Raw genomic sequence first — 25012 nt, forward strand, 5'->3', positions numbered from 1 at the left:
GAGCGGTAAACGTTACGAAAAATTGATTAACCGGACGGTAGAGTGTTTGATTGCACCGATAAGAAATGTTGCATCCGGGCAATAAATGAAATTAATTGTGGATCGATAAGCTTGTAATTTACCATCCCATAACAGACTGGATTGGGGTTGCTGCTATAGGGTGAAGCGAGGAATGCGAATTTCAATCATAAATGATTGTTTGTTTCACTTTTGAATTCATGTTTAAATTGCTATTGAATTATGCACCACGGTGGTTTCATGTTCGGAGTGCAGCTGAGGTCGAGGTGGCAAATATTATCAACGCGAACCTATGGTTTTGCCTCACCCAAGGGTGTAGGGATAACGTAGGAAAGGTTGTGTAAACAGTTGTGCTAAAACATTTTAAGTTAAAAAACGTTCCAGCAGATTTGTTCATTCAATTGGTGCAGTGACTATTGATATGTTTTGTAATTTTTAAAAGTAAAACCAATAGTATGACAAAACTTTTATGCTTGAACAATTATTAAATTTAATTTATTCCCAGCTTTAAAAATGATTCTCATCATGTCATCGTAATTAATTAACAATGCCATATTCAGTTTTTAGAATCATTCGAAGCTATTACAAGCTTAGTTGTAGTGAGGTGTTTGTGCTTTATTTGCTCAGAGAAAGCAAAGGGATTCTACTGGAAAGCACAGTAACTAAGTAACACAGAATTGGTAAGTAACAAATAAATTTGATCAATGAAACAAAGTAAAATTAGAAAAATTTATAAAGCGAAACACGCGCTTTTAAAATAATTTATTGTGATAGTAACATACTTTATGGCATAGTTATTTTGTGTAAGAAGCCACAACATATTGAGCTCACTTTTCAGTGCAGGAATAAAAAATTCGATTTTTTTTCAATTCTGCAAAGTCTTATTGGTATGAGTAACATTGCGCATCATAGTCGATGTCACAATTCTAATATTGATGATTCGAAAGTAAGGAAAACTTTTTATGCTAATGCTAATGTATATTTTCACTGCATGAACAGTTTTGCTTACTTTTGTACTGTCAATATTAGAATTGTGTAAACATAAGGGCCCATTCCTGTTGCAATTAAGTTGATTGTACATTATAACATAAATCAACCATATGAAATGTGATTTTCATATGAAATCAATAGAAGGGCAATGCATAATACTCCATTACCAAACTGCGTCAGGCAATTAAAAAATAAAAACACATTGTGTTAGCCAAACCCAACGAAACGTTCTTTGGAAGTTTATTCCGCACTTTTCCTAGATGGAAAATGTTGCCGTTTGTAGAATATTATTCAATTCCATTCCAGCGGTGACTGAAATTAATTGCAACTGTAACGCAAACAAAACGAACGGTAGACGGATGGAAGATTAAAGAATGTTCCACAACCTTTCCTAAGTTTTCAGCGTACATAACATTAAAAAAAAAGACCACCGCGGATGGGAAGTGTTTTCCCATTTTACATCATTCAGTTCCAGAGAAAACTAATAGAATTGTGCCGGTAAGAAAAGTCTCCGCTTCGCTGCACCGTCGGGCAGCACAAAAAGCAGTCAAATCGTGTTGCAAGTTCACCCAGCCGGCGCAGTTGCATGCAATGGGTACCGGGAAGCCTCGGTCCGTACATCCAATTATGCCCGATCGTACGGTTTGCCTCTTCTCACCCTCCCCACCCCCGTATTTGAGGACCTCGCTGTTCGCGCATATCGCGAAGAAGGAAGAAACTGTGCGAGAAAAAAAAAGTCCCACCATAATATATTTTAATGTATACGCTCCCGTTTCCGCTTCGGGGTGTCGGTGGAACGAACGATTCGTGACTGGAACGGCGACCACATTCGCGAGGAATGGAATGTGCAAGGAATGGGCGGGAAAACTCTACGGAACAGACCTCGCCTCCTTGCAATGTGCGGCGCTCGGGAGAAACAAAAATGCCAAAATAATAATGTGATACTTTATTTCAGCTTAAGAAGGTTATTAAACTGGCTTCCGCTGGCGGCGGGCGAGGGACGGAGCGCGGTGCGGGACCAGGATCAGGATGTACCGCCCAAAGGCCATGCCATCTCGTGGCTGATTTATGCCCCGTCGCTCCGGCCGTTCCGTGGCACCGAATCGGTTGAGAGCAGAAGCATTACGGGTCGTATAATTTGAAATTATGCCTTCGGGAGGGCGGACGGTGGCTCCTTGGAGCAAAGGGGGAGTGGGGATAAGAAATACTTACACAACACGTCCAGCCGCATGTCCACGGTGACCGGATCACCGACACTGTTGTCCGCGGTGCACTGATACACGCCGGCCTGCTGACGTTCGACGCGCTCCAGCGACAGGACGGGTCCTTCGCCGATCTTGGCCGCCGATTTTCCGGCACCACTCTGCTGGGAAGAATGCGAGAATGAAGGTTGTACACAATTTGGGGAGGAAGGAGTAAGCGATGAGGCTACTTACGCGTTTGGTCCAGTAGATGGATGGGACCGGATTACCGGACGCTTTACACTCGAGCGTAACGGCGCCGCCTTTGCGAGCTGTCACCTGGCCCGTCGGTGGGATGGCGCGGACACTCGGTGGCACTGGAAAGAAGGAAGAGAAAACAAATGAAACACCCGGTATTATTAAAAGCAGAACCAAAAACCAAACCGAGCAAATAAAGTGCCCGAGATGACAAACCATCGTTCATTTATTATTCTGACCAGCCGCCAAGCATGTCACAAAAACCCGGACGGATGAATGGGTAAAATCCGTTTCCTATAAATACGGTTAAAAGCTTTCCGTACTTATCCTAAATTTTACTACTGTCGGCCAGCGGTCCGGGCGATCCGAACCGATGCCTGAAATGTGTACATCCTCATGAACCGAACCGGCATCGAGCCATGTGCCTCAGGCAATGGACTCCGCCGGACGTTCGGTTTCTAAATTGAGATGAATAGTTAATGCGGCTGTCCCAGTGCGCTCATACACCTGAGCTACGAGGTAGCCACCGGCCCTCCCCTGTACCTATCCACCCTTTTCTACACACCCGCCATTGGCCCATCTCACTCAAAAAGGAGCTGTCAGAAATCCATTAAACTAATTTACGTCGATAATACAGCCCCACACAGCCGAATCCGATTCGGATCTTCGGGAATGGCGTGGGTCGGGGAGTGGAATTAAGCAGAGGGTGGGGTGATTTTACGTTCAGACGCGGCCAGGAGGACGGGGGAGGCATGCGACCGGCTGTCATTAATTTGCGGCGGCATGCATGCAATAGTTATGAGGCCTCCCTGAGAGGTGTTTAAACATTGCGCTTCCACCCTTTCCCCCTTTGCTAACGCCAACGCCACCGTTTCTCCTCCCCCTAGCAGCCGGGTCTTGGGTCTGAAGCTGAAGGCAACTGATTGATTCGGTTGAAAAATGGGCAAAATGGTTGGCCATTAGGAAAAACCCACCCGGCATAAATATCGTCGCCCCGGCTGAATGTGCCGTCGTTGGAAATTTATTATCCACCTTCCTGGGACGAGCGGGGTGGTGTGTGCTGGAGGAATGGTAGGGAATTTATTTTATTATTTCACGATAAAAAATCGCTCCCATTCATCCACCTGTTCACCGGGAGCTTTTGGCTTCTTCACTTCCCTGTTTTTTCCTTCCTAAATCCACCGGAGACTTCACAAACGCCCAGAGCGAGTCACATTTCCATCACGCCCATTTCACCCCCTTCCCGGGGTCAGGGGACGCTGGGACAAAACAAGACGTTGATTTATTCAAAACACGTGTTTTCCCAGTGTCCTTCCGGACGACTGCCCTGTGGAGGGAGGGTTGGGAGAACGCAAACGGGGTTTTTGTTGTGCCTGATTCCGGTTGATTTTCCCCAGGGAAGTGAATCAAACTTCCGGCAGTCCGAAGCTGGCCGACCGGGGTGGCAGGTGCAAGGCAGGGGAGAAAGAGTCGTCGTCCTTCAATTCCTTCCCTCGAAAGCCGATTCAGGGGATTCGGGTCCGAGCGGAAGACGAGAAGGGCTCCCCCAAAGGTCATCGGTTTTTCGCACCCCGGGAAAGCCTCGCGGGGTAGGGTTTGCTGAAGGCCGGTGTCGTAAGCGGTTTGACGACTGTCCGTAATCTAGATTTGTGCACGGTACGTGTTGGGCCACCAAAATGTTTTCCTTTTCCTTCCGTCGAACCTTTGTCCGCTTTCTTCTTTCCACCGGCTTTTTTTTGTTCCCAGGGAACATCGCTTCCATTGTCGCTCACCCGGAAGGTTGTTTGATTTTTGCGTCTCCAAAGGCATGGGGAGAGGAAGCAAGGGAATTCTAGGAAGAAATTAATCAAAGCATTTATTCCCCCGCCGCTCGGTACACTTTCTTCGGGATTCTTTCGCTCGGGCAGGGAGAGCCTGAAAAAAAGCAAACCGTCTCAGCATCTTCCTGTTTATTATCTCTGCTTGTCGTTAATCGAATCGATCGAACGGCGATCATTTGTCACAGTGCCATTAACAGTGGGAGCTGTTAAATTGATTTAGGATGATCAAACTCTCGATAGTAAGCATTTTCCCGTACCATAACGAAGGCGAATGAATGCTTTAAGAAGTCCATTTGCATGCCGTAATGATTTATGTGTTCTCGATGGGTAGACAATTCTTTTCTTTGTTTTAAAGAAACATCCATCGCAACGCTTTTTCGTTAAACGGTGAACGGAAGTTCTTTTGAATTATTTGAACATTACTATATTCCAGCAACCATCATACCAAATGGTATTGCATAAAAGCTGTCGGGGTGCAATAAATTTGGCAAAGAAATAGATCCATTTCCCGGTCGCTTGCAATGTGCAATGATTTATTGCCCGGGCAGCTGCAGCTGCGAAGGAAACGGAACCCGGCATTGTGCTGCTGTAAGTTTTAAAAAAACCTTCGCAGAAGCACGACCGCGAAAGGTGGGAAATAAAATGGCAACTACAAAGTTATGCTTTATAGTTTTCCCACCGACTGCGCCCTTGTTAATGGTGAAGCCTGGAAAAAAAAGTGTTGCATAAAAATGTCCATTCGTTGCGAATTAATAAATGCATCGCTTGCTTCCTTCGCACTCGCACGCAACGACCGTCGTCGGTCGCATTCGCTCGGTGACATGTGAGCGAAACAATAGTTCAAGTTTTATGTATTTCGTGAGAACAAAAGCGATTGCCAGCAGCCGGCGCGGGGAGCATAAACTTCGTCACGTGAAAGAAGCAACAATTGTTGCAAAATACATTCCGCAACCGGTGTAAACGCCCCGTATTCATAAATATTGATGAATTTGATCGACAATAGGATGCGATCGGTGTTGACGGGGTGGATTTTCGGTTTGGTTCTTTTGTTTCGTGAGATATTTTTATACGTTTTATGATTGCTTTTCGGTTTGCTCTATTTTGCGTGAGAAAACTTATTCCCGCGCGCCGCTCGGAGGGATCATTTATTGATGACGGGCGCCCAAGAATGGTGATGCACCGGAAAAACTTGTCACCACCGCCAGAACGGTCCCAAGCAGGGACCGGTTGGGGGGAAAAAACGCCGAAATATGGCCAACCCCGGGAAAACTATGACGAACACCGTGCGCGCGACAAGCTGCGAATCAAGTGTCATAAAATAAACGGGACACAATTCATAAAAAGCAAATGTGCGTGAGAGGCGCATAAAACGAAGCCCGTGCACGGACGCACGCACGCACGCACGGTGCGCCATAAACATGGAGCATACGTGAATACAATGGGTGCGATGTCCTTTTTTCACTCGGTTTCCTCCCATCCCGTCTCGTGCCGTACGAGCCCGTGGAGCACTGGGTGGAGCATAACAATACAACTTGAGCTGCTTCTGCCGGAATCGTCACCAGCGATAATAACACTGACGATGCTGATAATGTTCGCCGCGCGCGCGCGGGAAGGGGGTAAAGCGAGGACATGTTGACGTTGGACAATGATTATCCTGCCACTTTCGGCACGCTGAGCATCGAACACGCAGCGCAAGGGAGGGTGGCTTTTTACACTTATTTGCTGCCAGTCCGCATCCTCCCTCCAGGGCAAGGCCGTCGTGACACTGATGGGTATTTATTTCGTGTGTCTATGTGTTTGTGTGCACTGGAGTGAAGGCATCCCGGCGAGCGACATTTTCGGGGTGTTGTCCTATTTATGGTGCAACAGCGCCAGACATCGTTCGAGCGACAATAAAGCGGGCCCCATAATTATATGGCCGCCCGATAGAACCAACCTACGACAACCGGCGGCCGCCAGAGCGAGGGCCGGGAGCCGGGAAAGAATGCGGCAAAAATGTGGAACCCGAGACTCCGCCCTTTCGTGATACTGTGTGTGTGCGCATCCGGCGACGTTCCGAAGGTCCGACGAAGCGGATAATAAACGGGGGAACATGGTTGAAATAAATCCGGTATAGGTTTTTCCCCTTTTTTTTGAGTAGTGAAAAGTCTATAAAGCTGATGTGGATAGGAGTTTTCACAATAAAAAGGAGAAAAATTAGATCGCAAAACAACAGTTTGAATTTCAGACAAGAACATGGCGATCATTTTCAAACGAAAACATCGTGTATTTTGTTTGACATTCCTTTGGTAAAATAATAGTTTAAAGATCAACGTTTTCAAAACATTCAAATGGTTTCGTAATTCAAATTCAAATTGAAAATAAAAACGCACGAAAGTGAACAATGCGTCGAACAACAAGCCTACACAACCATCTGTTTTCGTGAACATTTCACTTAAGGTGGTTCATAAATAAATCACATTTTGTTTGCCTCAATGTACCTCAATGTACAGTGTCCCGGCCATATCGTGTGATTTAGATGATCTCCACCCGATTTGACTGCCATTCGTTTGGATTAACATCGTAGCCTCATAACCGTCCGTCCCGACTCACTCCACCCCACCGGCGCACAAGAAGTGCCAGTATATTATGTATTTAGCAGCTCGAGCGGGACAATTCCAGACACTCTCCGCGTCCAGAGGGCTCCTGAAACATCAAATCCCCACTCCATCATCGCGCGTGTCCTTCGACCGGATCAGTGAGACGGGGCGCCAGAAGGTGCAATAGGAATCGAATGAAATATACATGACACAAATGGACGGTCGCCCCGGGGGAGGGGTACACACAGGAACGGCACTGCGTCACACACCAACATCGGACGGAGTACCGCGGTCACTTCTTCCGGGCCGTTGGGAGTCCGTGATCGGGCCGGGGTCGACAGGAAACGACAACAGCTGGCGTAGTACACCGAGAGCGTCGGCCCGAGGCGCCCTGCGATAGTGATAATGGCAGTAATAAACAGTCGCACTCACAATGTTTTATGCTTTTTATTGCTGTCTCCGCTTGGAGGGGGTGTGGGGATGGGGAGGGGGCATATCCTGAACGAACACAAGTGAAGCGACGAAATGAATCGTTGCCAAAAACGAGCGAGGCCATCAAATTATATGGAGCACCGCTAGAACGCTTCTCGGTGGCGGGACTACGCTGTATTTCTGTGGAGTTCTAGTGTTTGTTCAAGTGTTTGCGACTTACACAAGCCCAAAAGTACCGGCACTAGTCGCAAGTGAACAGTTCATCGGTACTGGAGATATTATTGGCGCTCTCATACGCTGGAATCCGTCGTCCCCAAAAGCTGCTTATTTAGATGAAAAGCGACCATCCCTATCTAGGGGGCCATCTGCAAATCCTTTCTTCCTGGTCTGGCTGCTTCCGATGCAGTACTGCATTGCTTGACTGCAGCGTAAATACATTACTGTGTTCTGTGCCGCTGGTGGTGATGGTGGTGGCTTTTCTTCCGGGTTTTTGGCCCCCAGGTTTCAGAAATGCATCTAATTTCCACCACACTGTCTCGTACTCTCCGCTCGTTCCGTAACCACGAGGTTCAGTACGACGGCACAACAATACCCGAACCACAATTAATGGAGAGAAATTTCAACCAGTGCATTTACGACTCACCGCGCGAGAAGCAGATTTGAAAAACTTCCATAAAGATGTAGCTTTACCCTGCTGTTGTTGCTGCCGCTGTAAGTTGCCCTTTTTCCATCCCCACCCCGGCCAAACAAACAATACAACCCTCGCGGAGGGTGGCAGCGTTAACAAAACCATAATGCATTTTCACAGCTGCTGCCGCAGTATCGATGCATTGTGCAGGCGAGAAATTTGGACCGCGGGGTAGGAAACACGGCGACAGGCGACCGGGAGCAGCCCAACTTGGCGTTGTTAATTACGCTAATGTCGAAGGGCAAACTTCGCGAAGCTGGCTCTTTATTTACACAACAGCAGCAGCAGCAGCAGCAGCAGCGATGGGGTTGCAGTAAAGCAGAACAAAAACAAGCGAAACGATAGGGTTCGCATCGGGAAAATTTTCAAAATTGGAGCACTCGACAAAGTTTTCCCCCACCCAGCCGGGGAGCAGATGGCAAGCGAACGTCCATGGGGAATGAGGGGGAGGGGTTAAGGAAAAGAAATCTTAACAGATACCAACCCGAAAGCTAAGGGAACAATTTATTTTCCCGCGCGACATAATCCTAATGGAAGCAAATATTATTATAACTAAAAGCAATTAGCATCTCAAGTAAGTAGCCGACTTTTGGCTCCGGGTTTTAACCTACCCCCACGCTCGGATCGATGTCTCCAGAGGATCGAGACGGTGGGAGGAAGGTGGGGGGGTGTTAGATCTCGTGCCACCGGCTATCCGTAACGGCCTTTAGTGGAGGGGAAGGGGGGAACACTAATAAGCACCAGATATGCCAGTCACATCGTCCAACACCCGGCAGGGAAGCTTGGCGTTTGTGTGTGTGTGTGTGTGAAGGTGGAAATTTAATTCACATCTCGCACCGAGCTCCTTTTGACGCTTCCCGCTCCAAATGAGTAATGTCCTTTTTTGTGGGGACAATAAGCTACGATCGTAAAACTATTCGTCATTCCCGGCATCCGGAAAAGCGGTTTACCGGAAGCCGCCTCGAATGAATGAAGTAATTCCCGCAACGCCAAAATGGGAAACCGACACCGGTCGTGAAAATTTCGGGCATTTCAAAGATAACACCGTAGCGGGAGAAACTATAAATACATGGGTAACGTCCTCGGCGTCAGAGACTTCCTCCCCCCGGGGTGGCCTTTTTGCCGCTTGCCGGATTATCCGACATCAAACACTTTCCGGTGGTGCCTTCGGGGACGTTGTGGTAAAATTTCCCCGCCCCCTCCGACAAACCCACCCGCTGGCGGTAAATCGTCCAAAGCGAACGACGCTTCCCGAATGCGATGAGGAGCCACTTTTGCCGTAGAAGGTGGGTGTGTGTGTGTGTCCCAAGGTGATAACGATTTCCTACTGATTGTGGCCCTCGAGCGGGGTGGGAGCAAAAAATCATAAAAGATTCAAGAGCCATGCCAACAGATCAGCTCTTAATTCGATAGAATATCCTCCAGCCCGACTTTTCCCATGGAACCGGAACCTCCGGCCCGGAAAAAGGCGTATCTGCGTGCTTTAATCGACACTCGGTCGGTGTCTCTCGAGACACCCTCACACGATGCGGAACGATTGTTCCATATCTCTCACCTGTACAAGCAAGGCCGCCCCCTCCCAGGGCCCCCCCCTCGGATCGGTAGGCACCGAAGTGATAATAGTTTAATGACTGCTGGCCATAAAATCAAAACATGGAAACATTGCGAGGATCATAATCCAACCGGCACGGAATGGCACGTTTCCATGGGGATAAAACCGAAAGTGTTGTGCCGTGACGGTGGAGGCTGATCTGATCTGCCGTCGGAGTTGGGGCTGTAGGCTGCCCCCCGTTCTAGCCTTCTATCCCATGGAGATTCTTTTTTTATCAGATGAAATTTGGATTGGATAAGCTGTGCTTACGAGTGGCTTTAGATGCCGTGTTTGCGATTCGTACCGGGGTTGGCAGTGCACGGCACCTTTCCGGTGAGGAAAACACAAATTGCAACGCCATTTCGGCATTGGTGTGTGGTGTGCCGATGGCTTGGAGTTTTGGTCTGGTAGGTCTTTGAAGACGATCTTCTATAAAATTAATGCACCGCAAACGAGGATATGCTCGACTGTAAGCCACGGCCGATAGGAGAGTACGGCAAATTATCAGGCAGAAGCAACCGGTAGACATAAGGTAGAATATAGTGTGAATTCACCTAATCGGGAGTACTCGGTGGAAAAGAGTGCTTGAATAAATGATAAAGACTATAAACATGAAAGCCTTAATTTGATCACCAAAAGAGAAAACTATCTTTAAAACGATTTAAATCAAAGGCGTGCCTTCGCTTAAAATTTCTCTCAACAGGAGAAGCTTATGACAAGTTGTTGTTTGTATCACCATTTTTCATATTTCATTGTTAAGCAGGATGTAGAGCAAAAGTTTAAACAGTTGTATTGACTTGTTTTATCATGTCTGATGACTCATCTATGATACAGTTTGTTTTGAGACATTGAAACATACATTAAAATACTCGTAAGACAATGTTAAACGAAAATGTCCATTCTTGGAAGTAGCCTAGTAAAATTAAATAGAATTTCTTCACTAAAAGTAAATAATTTTCGATATTCAAGTATCCTCAAAAGTTAGCCTGCATAATTGTGATAGCTGTAACTGTAACACATTCTATTAGAAGAAGAAGATAAACATCCAAAAACGGTTTTAATTCTAAATATTTTACAAACATAAGTTATGGTTATGTTAGAAGTTTTCCTACCTTGAATAACAATTTTTATAGCAGTTCTTATTCGAAAATATAATATATCAGTTTCCATTCGAATGAAACCTTTCTCAAAATGCGTTTTCCAACACAAACTCTTCAGGTTCTGATATATACGTTTTATTCTCCACTATTAGAGCGCTTCTAACATCATATGTCAAATAAAATGTGCACTGTAACATGCTAATTGCAAATGCCCTTTTACTCCACTCCCTCGCTGCCTTATCACGGCCAGGCTCCATTTGTTAGGCTTCCGTGCAGTGCTTCGGGTGCAGAAAATATCGTTCACATAAGCTGACATGTGGAAAATTTATCTGACATTTTTCCCTGTATCATGGTTCGCTGCAAAATGGTGCTCCTCCACTTGCAAATGGCTGTCCCATGCAACGGGTTGGAAAATTCAAATCTAGTTCCAATTCATTTCTAACCCCCTTTTTCCTCCGTCATCACCACCGACCGGCACCGTAACCGTGTTGCCATAAAACAATTTAGAAATTATTACTTGCCTGCAGCCCACTTCCGTTTCTTCCACATCCGTGTCGAAGAGCAACCATGGTACCGATTGCGTTTGGAAGGAACCGACTCATCCGACAGACAAGAGTGGGTTGGGCGAGCATCCATTTTGCTTTCCTTTTCCGCCCAAAGTTCGTGGTTCCTTTCGCGAAACTATCGTGTGAGTATCATTCCGACGACGAAGACAATATATGCTCAGCCCACAAGTGCCATGCTTGATGCTTTTTTGGAATTATGATTGGAAGTCGAGGGATTCCGGAGGGAATTGGCGGCCACGATGGGGACGGTTCTTTTTCCGCTTGCAAACTTTTCCCCCGTGTGCGGATATTGCACGTCGGCGAACCACGTGGCCTCGTGGAGCGACGCTATCATTTACTCGTTATAGGCAAAGTACCTACTCAGCGTGTGCTTCAATATCCGAAGCTGAAGCACTACCCAAGTACACTTACGCTGTCTCGGCTAGGCTAGGTCTTCGCTTGGGAAGACACTACGTTTCTTGCTTGATGCCAATGAAGCGAACGGTAGAACATAAATTTAGTGGAAAAATTTGCATAACATTTTATTAAAACTAATATGAAAGTCAATATAATGGCTGGCCCAGAAGGACCCTGCAGCTCCTTCTTTCATTCCATTTAATGGCTGTGTTCTTAGTAACCCTTTACTCATCGTTCCATTGAGTTTGGGAGGGTTGATGCTTCACTTGTTCGTTTTTTGTTACCGAAGGAAAATATTAAGTCTTAATATTTAAATTTAAGAATATAACATTGGAGGATTTCACTTTGTTAACAGAAGTGTGATCTCAATAAATTTAACTGTCAAAAAGTCTAATACATGCGGTGAAACTTCATAAATGTTAATGTAATATTGTTACAGCAAAAGTTTGTTGTTAACAATAAAATAACATTATAAAAGTGATTTCGGGGCTTTTGGAAATGATTGAGTTTGATTTAATTGTATGTTTCGAATTTTCAATTATTTTGCTACACTTTGCTTAAACAGAATGTTATTAAGTAAACTCTCTTAATTGACTTCTCATGATAAAAGATATTTGTTCGTCGAAACTTAATTAATAGAAAACAAAAATATAAACAACCTAAGCATTTAAATTAAGTTAAAAGTATATTCTGCAAAGAAAAACAAATTTTCCTTTAACACCGAGTTTACCGATTCCCTGGCTGTCCATATTGGCTCCAAAACGTTATTTTAATAAATAAAATTGTGTTTGATGAATTGAACAAACATAAATCATTACAAAGATTCATTTGGTCAAGGATGATGCTTGAGTTAACAAAATTGGCTGTTCCCTTATACCTTACACATGAAGATCAAAACAATCTATACAATAAGTTGTCCCATAAATACGTTTGTTTTACAAAGTCTAACTCTAGCTTCCTTAGCATCCGACAAGTTTTCATCTATAGACCATCACAAACCCAGTTAACGCTCGATCAACAAGAACTCGGAAACAAACTCATTCCAAACATTGCGCGTTCCCAAGCTGCACATCGATGATGTGTTATTCCGGTACGAAACTTTCGCCCGACCAATTTTGCAAATCTTGCCCGCAAAACAATTTCCTAACAAATTCTCCCGCCTGTCCTGACAGTGCAATGTTTACAATATAAACGTCGTGTTCCCACTGTACGCCGCATACCTGTCAGGCCAATCAGAAAAAGCTTATTAATAAACTTCCGCTTCATTCAGCTCCGGCACACAAGATTGTAGCCGGCCTTCGTTGGATGCATGGGCGTGCGCTTTTTGCGGCCGAACCCGTCCATTTCCGGAAAGTTCACTCAATCCATTTAGCCCCCACTCGCCCCGTTGACGCCATCGAATGATTTCTTGCACCGAGCGTCTGCCATCAACTTTTGGTCCATTTGGTCCGGCACCGGCGGCCCGAGGCGGCCCGAAACCCGCACAACATTCAATTTAAAACATCATCTTCCAAGGGCGGCCCCGAAAGTCCGCGGAAATTGTGGTAAAACGGAAGAACCCGAACGATGGCTGCAGCAGCGACGATGGCGGAAAATTGCTCGTTTTCTGAAATATTATTCACACATTCCCCAGGCGGAATGTGGGCCAGTCAACCGCACGCTGGCGTGGAAATTCTTGACCAACAACCGGAGTGCGGGAAGGATAAACTGGTCAAGCTCCGACCAACGCCTTCGAGCAGCAAAATGCAATCGTTTGAGCGCCACGAGTTGGCGGTCCGGGTTTTCTATGTGTTTTTTTTCTATCATCCTTTCTTCCTTCCTTTAACGTTGCTCGTTACGACCAACAGGAACCTGGATCAGAAAAGCCAAAACTATTCCCGAGATTAGTCTATTCGTTTACGGTGGCCGCGGGCGTATGTTTCTTCATGGGCTCTGCTGTTTCTGTTTCGAACGACACAATCCCGAAAGGGGGCAGCCTGGGGTATGCGAGGGAATGGGAGGCCCACGGGGGAAGGGAGGCAACGAGGATGAGGAAAATTGTAAATTATGAATTATGTACCACCATTTTACACATGTACTTTTCATTTCCGCCCACGTTTTCCCTTCTCCGGTACAAACCAAAATAATGAGCATACCCTGGCACTCCTCCAAACCCCATCACTCCCCCACTCTCCACCTACTCCCTCCCTCTCTCTCCGACGATGGTGGTCAGCTTGGGAAACTTTGCCAACCTCGTCCTTGACTTCCGGCGGTGGCGTTGTGTTCGGGTACGGTGTACGTGTTTATGTTTGTGAGTAATTGTGTGGAGAGGAGTGTTTCGGGGTCCGGTTCTTCTTCTTCGGTTGACCCTAAGGATGTGTGCTTATGCTGTGCTGCAGCCCTGCCCAGTGCTGGTGACCGCACTGACCACCTACAGCCACCAGCCCTGCCGCATGTGCACGTTTGTGTACGTGCCGAGTTTGTCCTACGTGAGCGAACGTTGGTTGCGGTTCTCAGTGCTGGTTCGCTTTCCACCCCTCTTCTCCCTCGAATGAGCTATTCTATTCTCCCTCTCTCTCTCTCTTTCTCTAGCGTTGCCTTGAGGCCAGTTTTAAATCAGTCATGTGAAACGAAGAAGAAAAGAAAGCTCCCTGCTGATGCATCTGGAGAGGAGGCTATTTGGAAGATTGCAGTTGTTTTTCTCCTATTTGTGTGATTTTTCCTTTCCAACACCGAACAAAAGCGGGCGAACATAAAATCAACGACCAGCTGGCAGCAAATGCACTTCCCACCCGTTCACGTTCCATTTGAACCGAAAGATGTACCGTTTTGGGTTCGCAGTGAAGTTGCAAACGGGTTGTTTGTTTTTCTGTTACTGTTGTTGCTACTGACTATTTTCCTTTGTGCGATGTAAAGAAAATCCTACGAATCCTTGTCAGCACTGTCCGTTGACTGCGAGGCTTATACCCGTTGCGCAAACTTTGCTCATTCACCAGCGTGTCATGAACTCGAGCCGACCGGGAACATATAAATAGAGATCCCCGTAACCATTTTCAATCGCAAATCGAACCGACCCGTCGGTGGGCGATTAAGGGAAAGGGGTGAAAAAACCACCATCAACCACAGGCCGGACGTAGGTATAGGTTTGCGGAAAAACTTATCTCACCGAAGTAAGCGTCGTCGTGGAGCTTTTTTGGTGTCGCTCTTGATATCTTCCCTTATGAAGACATGGTTGAATCTTGCTTTTTCTTCGTCCCTGGGTTATTGTGGAGACCACCGGTCGGAGCAGTAAACGACCCTTATTTCTGGGCAAAAGTGTGGAAACTGTGCCTGGGAACCTGGGAAAAAACTAAAGTGTGTTGGGGGAAAAAGCCATCTGGCGCAGGAACCCGGGCGTAGTGGCGAAGATGTCTCCGGGACACTCACTTCGGATCATGTTTTGCCGGTTGCTGGATGCGAGGAACTTTATAAATTATGAAAAAGTTTCACCTTCCATCCTCCCCAACCCCTCGCCACCACCCGGGAGAATGTTGTTTGAGGAAAGGAAATTGGGAGAGGGCGAAGCTTAACGTGGCAGGATGTGAAGTTGTACTTTCGCCGGGAACCGGGTGTCAGCCGATGACGCCTAGCGTTGACGAGAACGAAGCGAACGAAACAGAAACGGATGTGAGTGTGTGTGTGTGTGTGTGAGTGGGAATAACTGTTGGCAAACCTGTTCCGTCCGGGCGAGTTAAAGTTTCTCGATGAACCTCCGTGGCGCTGTGTCGTTCCGTTCAAATGAGCTCGACAAACGCGGCCAGGCGAATGGTTTATCCAAACAGCACGCGGAAGACATGACCGCGACGGCTGTCTTCAAAAGTCGGCGGAACTATTTCGGTTAGCCGGGCAACACACGATTGCCCACACCACAGACCGTGCGGGTATGTGTCCCCACGTGGTGATTATGTGGACGCGTGCACGATGGTGCTGGTGGCGGTGTTGTACGTGCGATTAAGAACGGAACAAACGGAACGTGTTTCCCGAGGACTCCCGTGTTGGCGTTGCGAGCAGAAGTTCTTCCAAGCATACGGCAAAAAAACCCCAAGCAAAACAACTCCCTGTCGACCGACGGGCGGGGGGTAAGGGGGGCCCGGAGTGGAGTGGTCAAAAGAAACGTTCAATTTCTTTCATTTTCTTCTGGTGTAAATAGCACAAAGCATTTAATATCCTCCAAATCGTCCACCGGGAAAGGCAACCTTTGCCGACGACGAAGCGGACCGTGGCTGTGGCACATGTAGTTTTGTGTGCGAGATCGTTTCATTTTCCACAAACACACTAAAGAATGAAGTTTCCCCTTTACCGGGCGGCTCCGTTTCAGGGCACGCGGCAAGTTTTGTACCGCACGTTCGACGACGCCGATGGAGGCGCCTGGTGGTTTGTCGTACGTCGTGTTGGCCTTGCGGGTGGAATGCAACTCCCTCGGGAGGTGTGTGTGTGGGGGGGGGGGGGGGGGGGGAGGGGGGAAGAATAAAGGCAATGCGCATTGCACTGGAAGAAACGGGGACGGGTGCCGAGGGAGGGGGCGTGGAACAACAATTTGTGGGACAACAGAAAAAGGATTAGCTTCATATCTAATTCTGTGGCGTTTCCGTTGGGACCGATTCAACCGAGACCAAGCGAGCGATTCTTCGGGAAAGGAAATTGGAAAGGGTCGGGTTTTCCTTGTCGTTTTTCCCCGCCTATGCCAACGTTTGGTCCGGTTTTTTTTCCTTTATTTTTTTGAGCCGCTCCATTTTGTGATTGCATTTCTTTCGCGTGCCATTCGAGCCGGCCCTTCTTCCGCCCACTCCATTTAACTCTCACGACCGGACTCGACATCATGACCGATTGCCTCGCACGATTATGTTTTGTGTAAGGCCATAATTTGTGTGATTACGGGTGAAATGGAAAGAAATAATAAAAATCGTTCAGCGTCCCCACATGGCTTTTCCGCTCCAACCTTGGATTGGATTGCAGTACCACCAAAACCTACCCTTAGGGAAGTTTATTGGAAGCAAGCTATTTTTGACCAATTACAGCTCCACATTTTGTGATTTATGGTAAAGGGAGTTGTTTTGAGAGGGATGGAAGAAAGCCCATGGACCTAGTGAGATCTTTAATGTTGTCAATGATTTTCCGTTTGGTATTTTTTTATAGCGGACTCTGATAAAAGTACTGATATACATTATCAAATGCGTCACGCAGCGAAATATATCTGATTCGATGATGGACAAACTGTTGAATTGTTGAATTTGAGCTTTTAATTGTTAATTTTATTGTTATTATGTAATGTTTTTAGTTTTCTCCCTTTTTGAACTTTGTTATATTTTGTTTAAGCAACGTTGTTCATTTTCAGCCCTCATAAATTAATGTTTCTTTGCCGGAAACATATTGAATAACCATGATGTTGGATATTTATTTACTTTTTGTGTTATTTTGTAGATTGTGTTTGGGGTTATTACATAGTTTTCTGTTATGAATGCCAATCCTGTCAACCATTGTAAACGCCAGATGAACGATATAAGACTATAATTGAAACGTGAATTATATACCGTTAGTAAAAATGGTAGAAATAATATCGATTCGTTACCCATTTTTCCTTTAAACACAAACAAATAGTCGTACAATCCTAGCGAAACAGAATGCAATTAAGGCAAAATCATGCGGCTCAACGCGTCGGGTCCACACGGAAGGGTAAACAACATCGAGATGCGTTGATTCAATTTAATGCATGTTAATTAAAAATTAATAATAAAAAGCGCTTGCTCATCAGACTCACATAGGGCAAACATCATTTCTCATCAGTCAACCTCATCGTGCTGGAGAATGACAGTAGGAGACATAGTTTGGCATGGGAACGAGATTCCACTTCTATCGATCCCACTCGTTGTTTATTACCATCATGGTTCATCACATGTGGTTCAATTTAATTTTTAATTCACAAAGGCAGAAATAAAACTTTTAAATTTCGAACCCATTATTGATATTCTTTTGTAAGCAATAATTAACTTCAGGCAGGGCAAACTCTCCTCGTGACGAGGAGAGTGTTCTTCACTTCATAAATTCATCAACTCGAACGAACCGACGAAAACTTCCGCCATCAGGTTTCCGGGGGGTAGGTACACAACGAAAGCAGCTGAGATTCCGCCCCGAAGGAGGCCCGGATGGATGGACGGGCGTGAAAGTAACGTAAACTTGTGTCTAACAAAAGGGATTTCCTCGCGCACGGGTGGAATAGTGCAGCGCAAAGAGAATAATAAATCAATTGAAACTTTTTTAATCCGAACGCAAAAAAGCTGCTCCGCGCACCATCCCGAGTTTATTTCGTTCTATTCAAGGCGCCAGGGATTTTTTTTCTACTCTCCTCCACTTTCTTCCGGTTTGTTATGCATCTTTACGAACACTTTTTTGCCATGCAAAATTTGGATCTTGAACGAGCTTTTTTTTTGTCGAGCATTTGGCGCAAAAAACAGGAATGGCGGAATAAATCCTTTCAATTTGAAGCCCTACATGGCGCCTGCTCTGTGTCGAGTCCTGATTGCAACTACAAAAAGCGAAGGTGGGGGGAAGTGGGTGGCAAATACCAGGCATACCACACACACACACACACACACACACACATGCCAGCGAACCAACCGTCGCCAACCGGGTTCAAACATCAGACGTAAGTTCTTATTCAAATCAACTAAATCTACCTTCCCGCGACCGGTGATTGCAACCATTCCGAAAATGGGGACATATGGCGCATCGGTAGAGGTTGTTTCGCACCGGTGAACATGTTTGCGCTCGGTTTGGGAGAGTAAAAGTGCATTCCACGGTCGGGCGCGAAATACAACAGAGGAAGAGAGGGAGCTATGAATTTGAGTTATTTCAATATAAAACCTGCCCAACGACCCAGCCCGCCCCGGTTCCGGCTCGAATCGGGGTCGAAGTGGAATGCAAGCGAGGGTGGGTCGAGGGTGGCGGGGTTTCATTCAACAATATTTGCTTTCATACCAGGTGGGCGGTAGTTATGATTGGAAGTCCCCGAGCGCCCGAGAGTGTCTGGCTGCCGGCGTCCTGTTCGCTACGCTTTTCCCCTTCCCCCCCCCCCCTAGCCCGTCGTACGGAACAAATCAGAGTTTTAAGAGAGACAGACAAGCTGTCGAATGAGGTACGAGCTGGCGAAAAAGTAGAGCCCCGTCCCAGCGATTGCGTGGCGTCCTAAACAACGGCGGGCCAGGAAAAGGATGTGTGCCTCGGCGGCGGATGCTTGGGGCGAGAATGGAAAATTGCATATCTCACACACACACACACACGTGGATTCAATGAACTTTGAAAATGCGATTTTGTGTAGAAATTCGTTCCATTTCTCATTTGCAAAGAGCTAGCAAGGTGCCAATTCGCGTCGGTCGGCGCCACGGCGTTTTCTCCGGGCGAATCCTTACGTTCCGAGCGGAGATGAATGGAAAAGAAATGGCTCCACCAAAGCCTACGCCGGCGTCAGTGGTTTCTGCAACAAACTAGTTCCTAAACAAACATGAATACCTGCCCCACGTGGGGGTAGCGCCAGAGTGGTAAGATGGTAATGAAGATAGCGGAAATGGAACCGAAACCGTACCGAGAAGCGGCGTTCCCTTTCGGTGTCTGTTGCTGTGTCCCACCATGCCGAGCCTGTGTGTCGTCGATGAGGTTCAACTACCTTTTGCACCTCGAACCGGTGCCCCCCCCCCTCCCCCCCCCCCCCCGCTTCACCCGCAAGCAATAGCAACAGTCAGTTCGCTTGCTCATCCGAAAGGTTGAGCCCACCTTCCGGTGCCTCCGTTTTCACCCTTCCGCGCCATACTTCGCTGCCTTCAATTTTCTTTTCATGCATGTTTACTCAACGAAACGGTTCCCTGCAGGAAAAGAATTTGATGCGCAATGATTGTACTTTCGTCCCCGGTGCTACATCCAGTGGACTTCAGGCCGGGCGCTTGAGCTCATGATTGCGATGGCCGATGGGGACGGGACGGTGGGGAGGCACAGATAAAAAAAAAAGAAGCCGGCATATTGACGTTGCCTCATCTCATCATCATTACGGCGGACGCGATACCGGGAGACGCGAAGGTGAAGGTGAAGGTGAAAAGACAGTGTCGTAACATCCAACAGTTGAGCCAGCAGCAGCTACCAGAAGCTCGAGTCGGTAAGCCTTCTTACGAACACTTTGCGAACCGGTCCGTGCGTTAGAAGTCAGGTACTCCGGTACGGCGTTGAGGCGATGTAATGCCGCGCGTCACTGAAGCGAAGAAATGAAATGAATGAATGAGAAGGACCCGGCGGTCCTGGCGCGGGTTGGGGGTAAATGTGCGGCGCAACGTTACCACTTCTGCAGATCATCATTCGGCGCGCACACACACACACACGTCATCCGTACTAGTGACAGCAAACGGTATTGACTTCTAAAAGCGATGTTTTTATATCCTTCATTCGGTACTGCATTATTATCGTTCGATGGCTTTCAGGCGACTCTCGCCAGATGCGCAACGGCGACATTTAACGAACTGAAAGCCATGCGTTTCTCTAACGAGACACACACATGCACGCTGAAGAAGAGTATTCGCACCTGGTAGAAGGGCCCGGTGCCCTTCCGGTGTATGCAAATAGTTTTTTACAGGAAAGGAAGTCATGTCTTGTAAAACCGTATCGTTAGTAGTATCATATGATCGGTGCATATCCGTCAACAGATCTCTAGGACGCGTACACACATTAGTCCGTTTTTGATCTTGTTGAGACATCATGCACTACTAAGCTGTGTCAACGAGGAGGTACGCAATTGTACAAGATATGCCATTATTCAAATTAAGCTACATGAAAGACGCAGGACTCTGTCTGTCGTTCAGATACGGCTTTTAATTTTTAAGAGGTTTGTAGGCCTTGCTTTGGCATCTATATTTATGATAGAAACATTTAGCCATGTTGGAGCCAAAACAAAAGTAGTAAGACTATGCATTTTAAACTATTTTACATTGTTATAAATCCATTATCATTCAGATCATCAAATAGTACTGTCTTCTAACTTTGTTTTATTCCAGTATTTGATTATTGATTTGATTGCTTATTATTGATTTGATTGTTTGAAGCTAGATTTGATTTATTTCATAGGATAAATCGATTCGTATTGATATTTTGTTACGCTTAAAATACTTAATAACCCAAAGGAGTCCCAGCGTGCAAAATCGTCATGCTATCTCGTTTTGTTGTTAACAATTGCGAATTAAACAAAATGATTTGATTTGATGATTTGAGCTTTTTCATGGAGATGGAGATCTTTTTCATAACCAATGGGTTTTCTTCAGAGTTGTGTCATAGGGATCTTTTCCCGAGAATCATTCATATGAATTTTCCTCCATAGATCAATTCGAATTAATTCGTGTATCTTTAAAGACTCTTATCTTAAGAGGAAACTATCAAGAATTTTTAAAAATCTTCCATAAATCTTGCTAGAATCTTCACCGGAGGATCTACCGAGCAAAAAAGAAGGAGCAGAATCTTTGGGCTCCAGGAATTGGATATCCCAGGAAAGTTTCATAACTCTGAAAACTAACACAAGACTCATTTGGATTACTAAATCTGAATCTCAATGAGTCTACTCAAGTTGTGTTTTATCAGCAGTTACTAAGAAACAACTAAATCTACATAGAAAATAGTATCAATAATATTTAGTGGAATGATAACTTCCCAAAGATTCACATTCTTTACATGTTCAACTAAACTGAGGTTTCAATTCCAAACCCCTTCGATGTCTGTAAAGTATTTCAAATAATTGAACCTTTCTTCAAACTTTCAATTGTTGCTTTTTGGCGTTTGGCGGCACGAAGGGAAATGACGATGCATGTCCTTACCAAACCAACAACTCACTAACCACACTTTTCATCACCGTTTCATCGCTTGCGGCAAGGTTTTTCCGAGCGAAGTCATCTCCCTTCGTGCGCATCAACTGCATCCCGCACCTTCCGATGCGTGAGCCCAACACGTCGTCAAACGTTCGTTTAAATTCAATCAAGCGAAACAACTTTCAAGCTCCTTGAACGATGTAACTTTTTCTCCCCATCTCACCGTGGCGCCCATCGACGCCCTTTTGTGAGGGAAAATCAGTCGTAGGCAGCAGCGATGGGCGTTGAAAATGCCTTCGTTCATGCCGGGGCGCGTGGAAACGCTAACAAGCTTTCAATCATGGACGCGTCCGTTTGGCGACCTCAGTACAAAACCGCCGGCACCTGTTAAGTGATGGCGTTTACAGGCATTTTCTGAACCAAGCGAGTCTTCTGTCCCCCGACGTTGTTAGTGGGGATGTAATTCTACTTAAATTACATTTTCGCCCATCGCTTCGCGATCAGGCTGGTTTCTTTTCGGCTACAATAAATTACACTCGACGCGCGCGCGTGACCCGTCAAAAACTTACCGAGAATTTCCACCGTGTGCACCTGGTCCTTGTTGACCTTGTCGCTGATCTGACAGACGTAGTCACCGGCGTCCTGCGGTTCCAGCTCGGAGATCTCCAGATTATACCCGTTGACAAGCCGTATTCGCTCGTCGCGCGTTACCATCAGCTGGGACGCGGTGAGCACATTCGAGCCTCGTCGCCACAGCAGCACCAGCGTTCCTGCAAAAAAACACGGAGACCGAAAGCGAATAAGAGACGATAATTAATAAGATTTATGTTTTCCTCCCTCCGGCCGCGTAGCGTGACGTTTCGTGACGTTCTCGCCCGTGCGGGCCGATTGATATTCCACCCGTGTGCCGAAAGCAAAATGGTGACGCGTGCGTCAAAGCAAAGTCGTCCCATCAACCCGGAGCCGGATGAGCGCCGAGATGATCGTGGCTTTGGCTTTGACGAGATGGTCGAGGCTGCTATCACTTTAAGTGCGGGGCTGACATCAACCCGGGTCGCTGGCGTGTAAGAGCTTTAACGTATTTTTAATGGCCGTGGAAAACCGCAACCACCCCGTGGAGGTGCCGTCTTTTCCGACGACAACTTCTTGCCGACTGACAGCTCGCGCAACGAACCATCGTGATCGTAAAGCAGACAAAAAATTACCACCATTTAATTTTCCTCCATACGAATCCGGCACCTTGCGTCACCATATGTGTCGGTGGCGCGTAATGGCGTGTGCGTGTACCGCCGTGTGCACACAATTCACACCCGAGCTCGGGCGGCCCGCGTTGTCCCTTTGGCAAAAGGGAAAAATCCTCCCCCGCAGGGTTGACAAATCTCACTCCCACCGGAAGTGTGGTGAGATAAATTTTAGTATCGTAATTAGATTTCGAGTGGTGCGTGCGATAAATATTCTTTCTTCGCAACCGTCCGCCATGCGGTGGGAAGAGTTTTGGGGGTTGGGAGTGTGATTTTTCGGCAGTTCAACAGTGCGGTTCTAATGGGAAAACGAGTGCCGGGTTTGGTTAACGAGCTCGATGCTTGCGCTAACTTTCTCATTAGTACTTTTCCTAATGGACTGCACGGATGGGAGCGAATATTAATAGGACATAAGACGTCTTTATGTTTGTTTGGCGTGCGTCGAGGAGAGCAAAGCTTCAACATGAGTTATGTGTGAAGCATACTCCAAGGTCGTTTCGTGTGCTTTTCCTTAGAGCAGTGATGTCGAACTAAAATAGATTTTTGGGTCAAAATGTAACATTAGGTGGGTTTATGAAACTAGGTTCTTATCAGAGTGCTTTTAACTTACCAATCATGATTTACATTTTTGATGAATTATTTTTACTCTTATAAATTTGCTTTGAATCATATCCAACTTTTCATTATCACGCCAATATATGGTGGACAAGAGCAAGTGTTTAACATGTTTGACACTAGCAAATTAATAGTGTTCATGGAAAACAAAGCTGGAAAACTACAAGAGCATTCTACATGAATTTACTGATGTTGAGCAATCAGTTAGCTGTAGTAATAATACATTTTTACTCTACCAACAAGCACAATAGTGCTGAATTACAAAATATGTTTAAATAAAAGCACAATAGAATTTGGAAAGCGATTGCATGTCTGCGAACATTGGCTTCAAATTCCTTGAACATCATGTATAAAAAACGCGGGCTTTACTCTCCGTTACAACCAGAGTAAAAAGAACATTTTCATCTGCTTATTAAGTAAGAAAGTAAATCTATTTTGTTCGTCGTTCTGCTATTTATTTCAGGTAATAATCAGCTTTCGTCAATTCAAAATAGACATTCATAACCATTTTTTGCCATTCAAACAAAAGCCAATACTGAAGGTTTAAAACTTTCCATGTATCGTTTCAAAGGGTTGTTTGACATCCCTGCTTTAGCAGAACTTTGCAAACGACGCAAACTTTTATGATCGATACCATGAGGAAGGTTGCACGATGCGAAAGTTGATTTTAAATTCCTCTTTTGGAATGCAATTTTATTTTGGGAAGCTCAATTTTAAGATTATTGAAATTTAACATTTTAGGAATTAACTGCAAACCCGCAGCAGTTAGTGTAAAATATACCGTTGTGCGGATTGGTATGGATTAAAGCTTAATCTTGTTTCACTAAAAAGCTGCAACGACTTGCTTGCAATTTTAACATCATTTCAAAATTGAATTTAAAACACTATGCTTTGATGCAGATAATGTTTTTGCCAGAAATTCATTTGTACAAAGCCAATGATAAAAAAGGAACACATTCAGCAGGACCAAAAAAACAAACACGCGCCAGAGCTGAACGGAAAAGTTTCTTTAAACACTTGCTCAGAAAGCCGCTCGGTCGCCGGGTAAGCTATCCGGGCTAGTGTAATCATAAGTGCACGATCGCTCGTGCCATCGTTCCCGGTGGTCGACTCAACGTGGAAACAAAAACACAACGAAACAGCCCCATGCTGTTGAACCAAAATGAAACCGGAAAGAGTAGCGCACATAAACAAGGATTAATAATTTTGACCAACAGATTACCGCCACTATCAGGGAACAGGTTTTTTACCGTTCGCGTTCACACCATGGCTCACCTTTGAACCGGCCCCGGTGGTTCGTGCTGCTGCTTGCATAGCCGACTCATTCTGGCGATGGTGATAGGAAAAGTCAAGAGAAAAGCGCAAACAAACTTTTTCGCTGTGCGAAATGAAATCGCAGCACATTGGAACCGGGATGGTTCCACGATCCCGAACTCATCCTCGCTGCAGAGAAGCTGAAGCGGCCGACCAACCGCTTCGAGGTGATCCTTATGGAAAGCACCCGTTTCCGGTCGGGAAAGGTCAACCAGCAGAGGGCGTGAAGCATGTGCTGGCCCCGTTACGCTGGCAGATTGTCATTTGTGGTTTTGGCTATTGTTTTTTTCTTCCCGTGTGTCTGTGTGCGGTTCCTCCTCGAAGGCTGGCTATTCCCATTTGTCGTCGTGGTGTCGAAGTGGTTTTTTTTCG

The 25012-nt window shown here is 46.0% G+C and overlaps 1 protein-coding gene across 2 annotated transcripts in view; it reads right to left on the reverse strand.

Annotated features, from left to right (window-relative positions):
* Positions 1 to 25012, reverse strand: part of LOC131286676 (hemicentin-1) — a 198773-nt gene that overhangs the window by 22693 nt on the left and 151068 nt on the right. The window contains exons 3-5 of one of the 2 annotated variants that reach the window (XM_058315662.1): positions 22040 to 22240; positions 2445 to 2566; positions 2221 to 2371 (exon numbers count right to left, since the gene is read on the reverse strand). In XM_058315662.1, coding sequence (XP_058171645.1) covers positions 2221 to 2371; positions 2445 to 2566; positions 22040 to 22240 — 474 coding nt within the window. Of the gene's footprint in view, positions 1 to 2220; positions 2375 to 2444; positions 2567 to 22039; positions 22241 to 25012 lie in introns of both variants that reach the window. The other variant, XM_058315663.1, reaches the window with a different exon arrangement.

The sequence above is a fragment of the Anopheles ziemanni genome, chromosome 3, assembly GCF_943734765.1.
Source record: "Anopheles ziemanni chromosome 3, idAnoZiCoDA_A2_x.2, whole genome shotgun sequence".
NCBI classification, from domain to species: Eukaryota; Metazoa; Arthropoda; class Insecta; order Diptera; family Culicidae; genus Anopheles; species Anopheles ziemanni.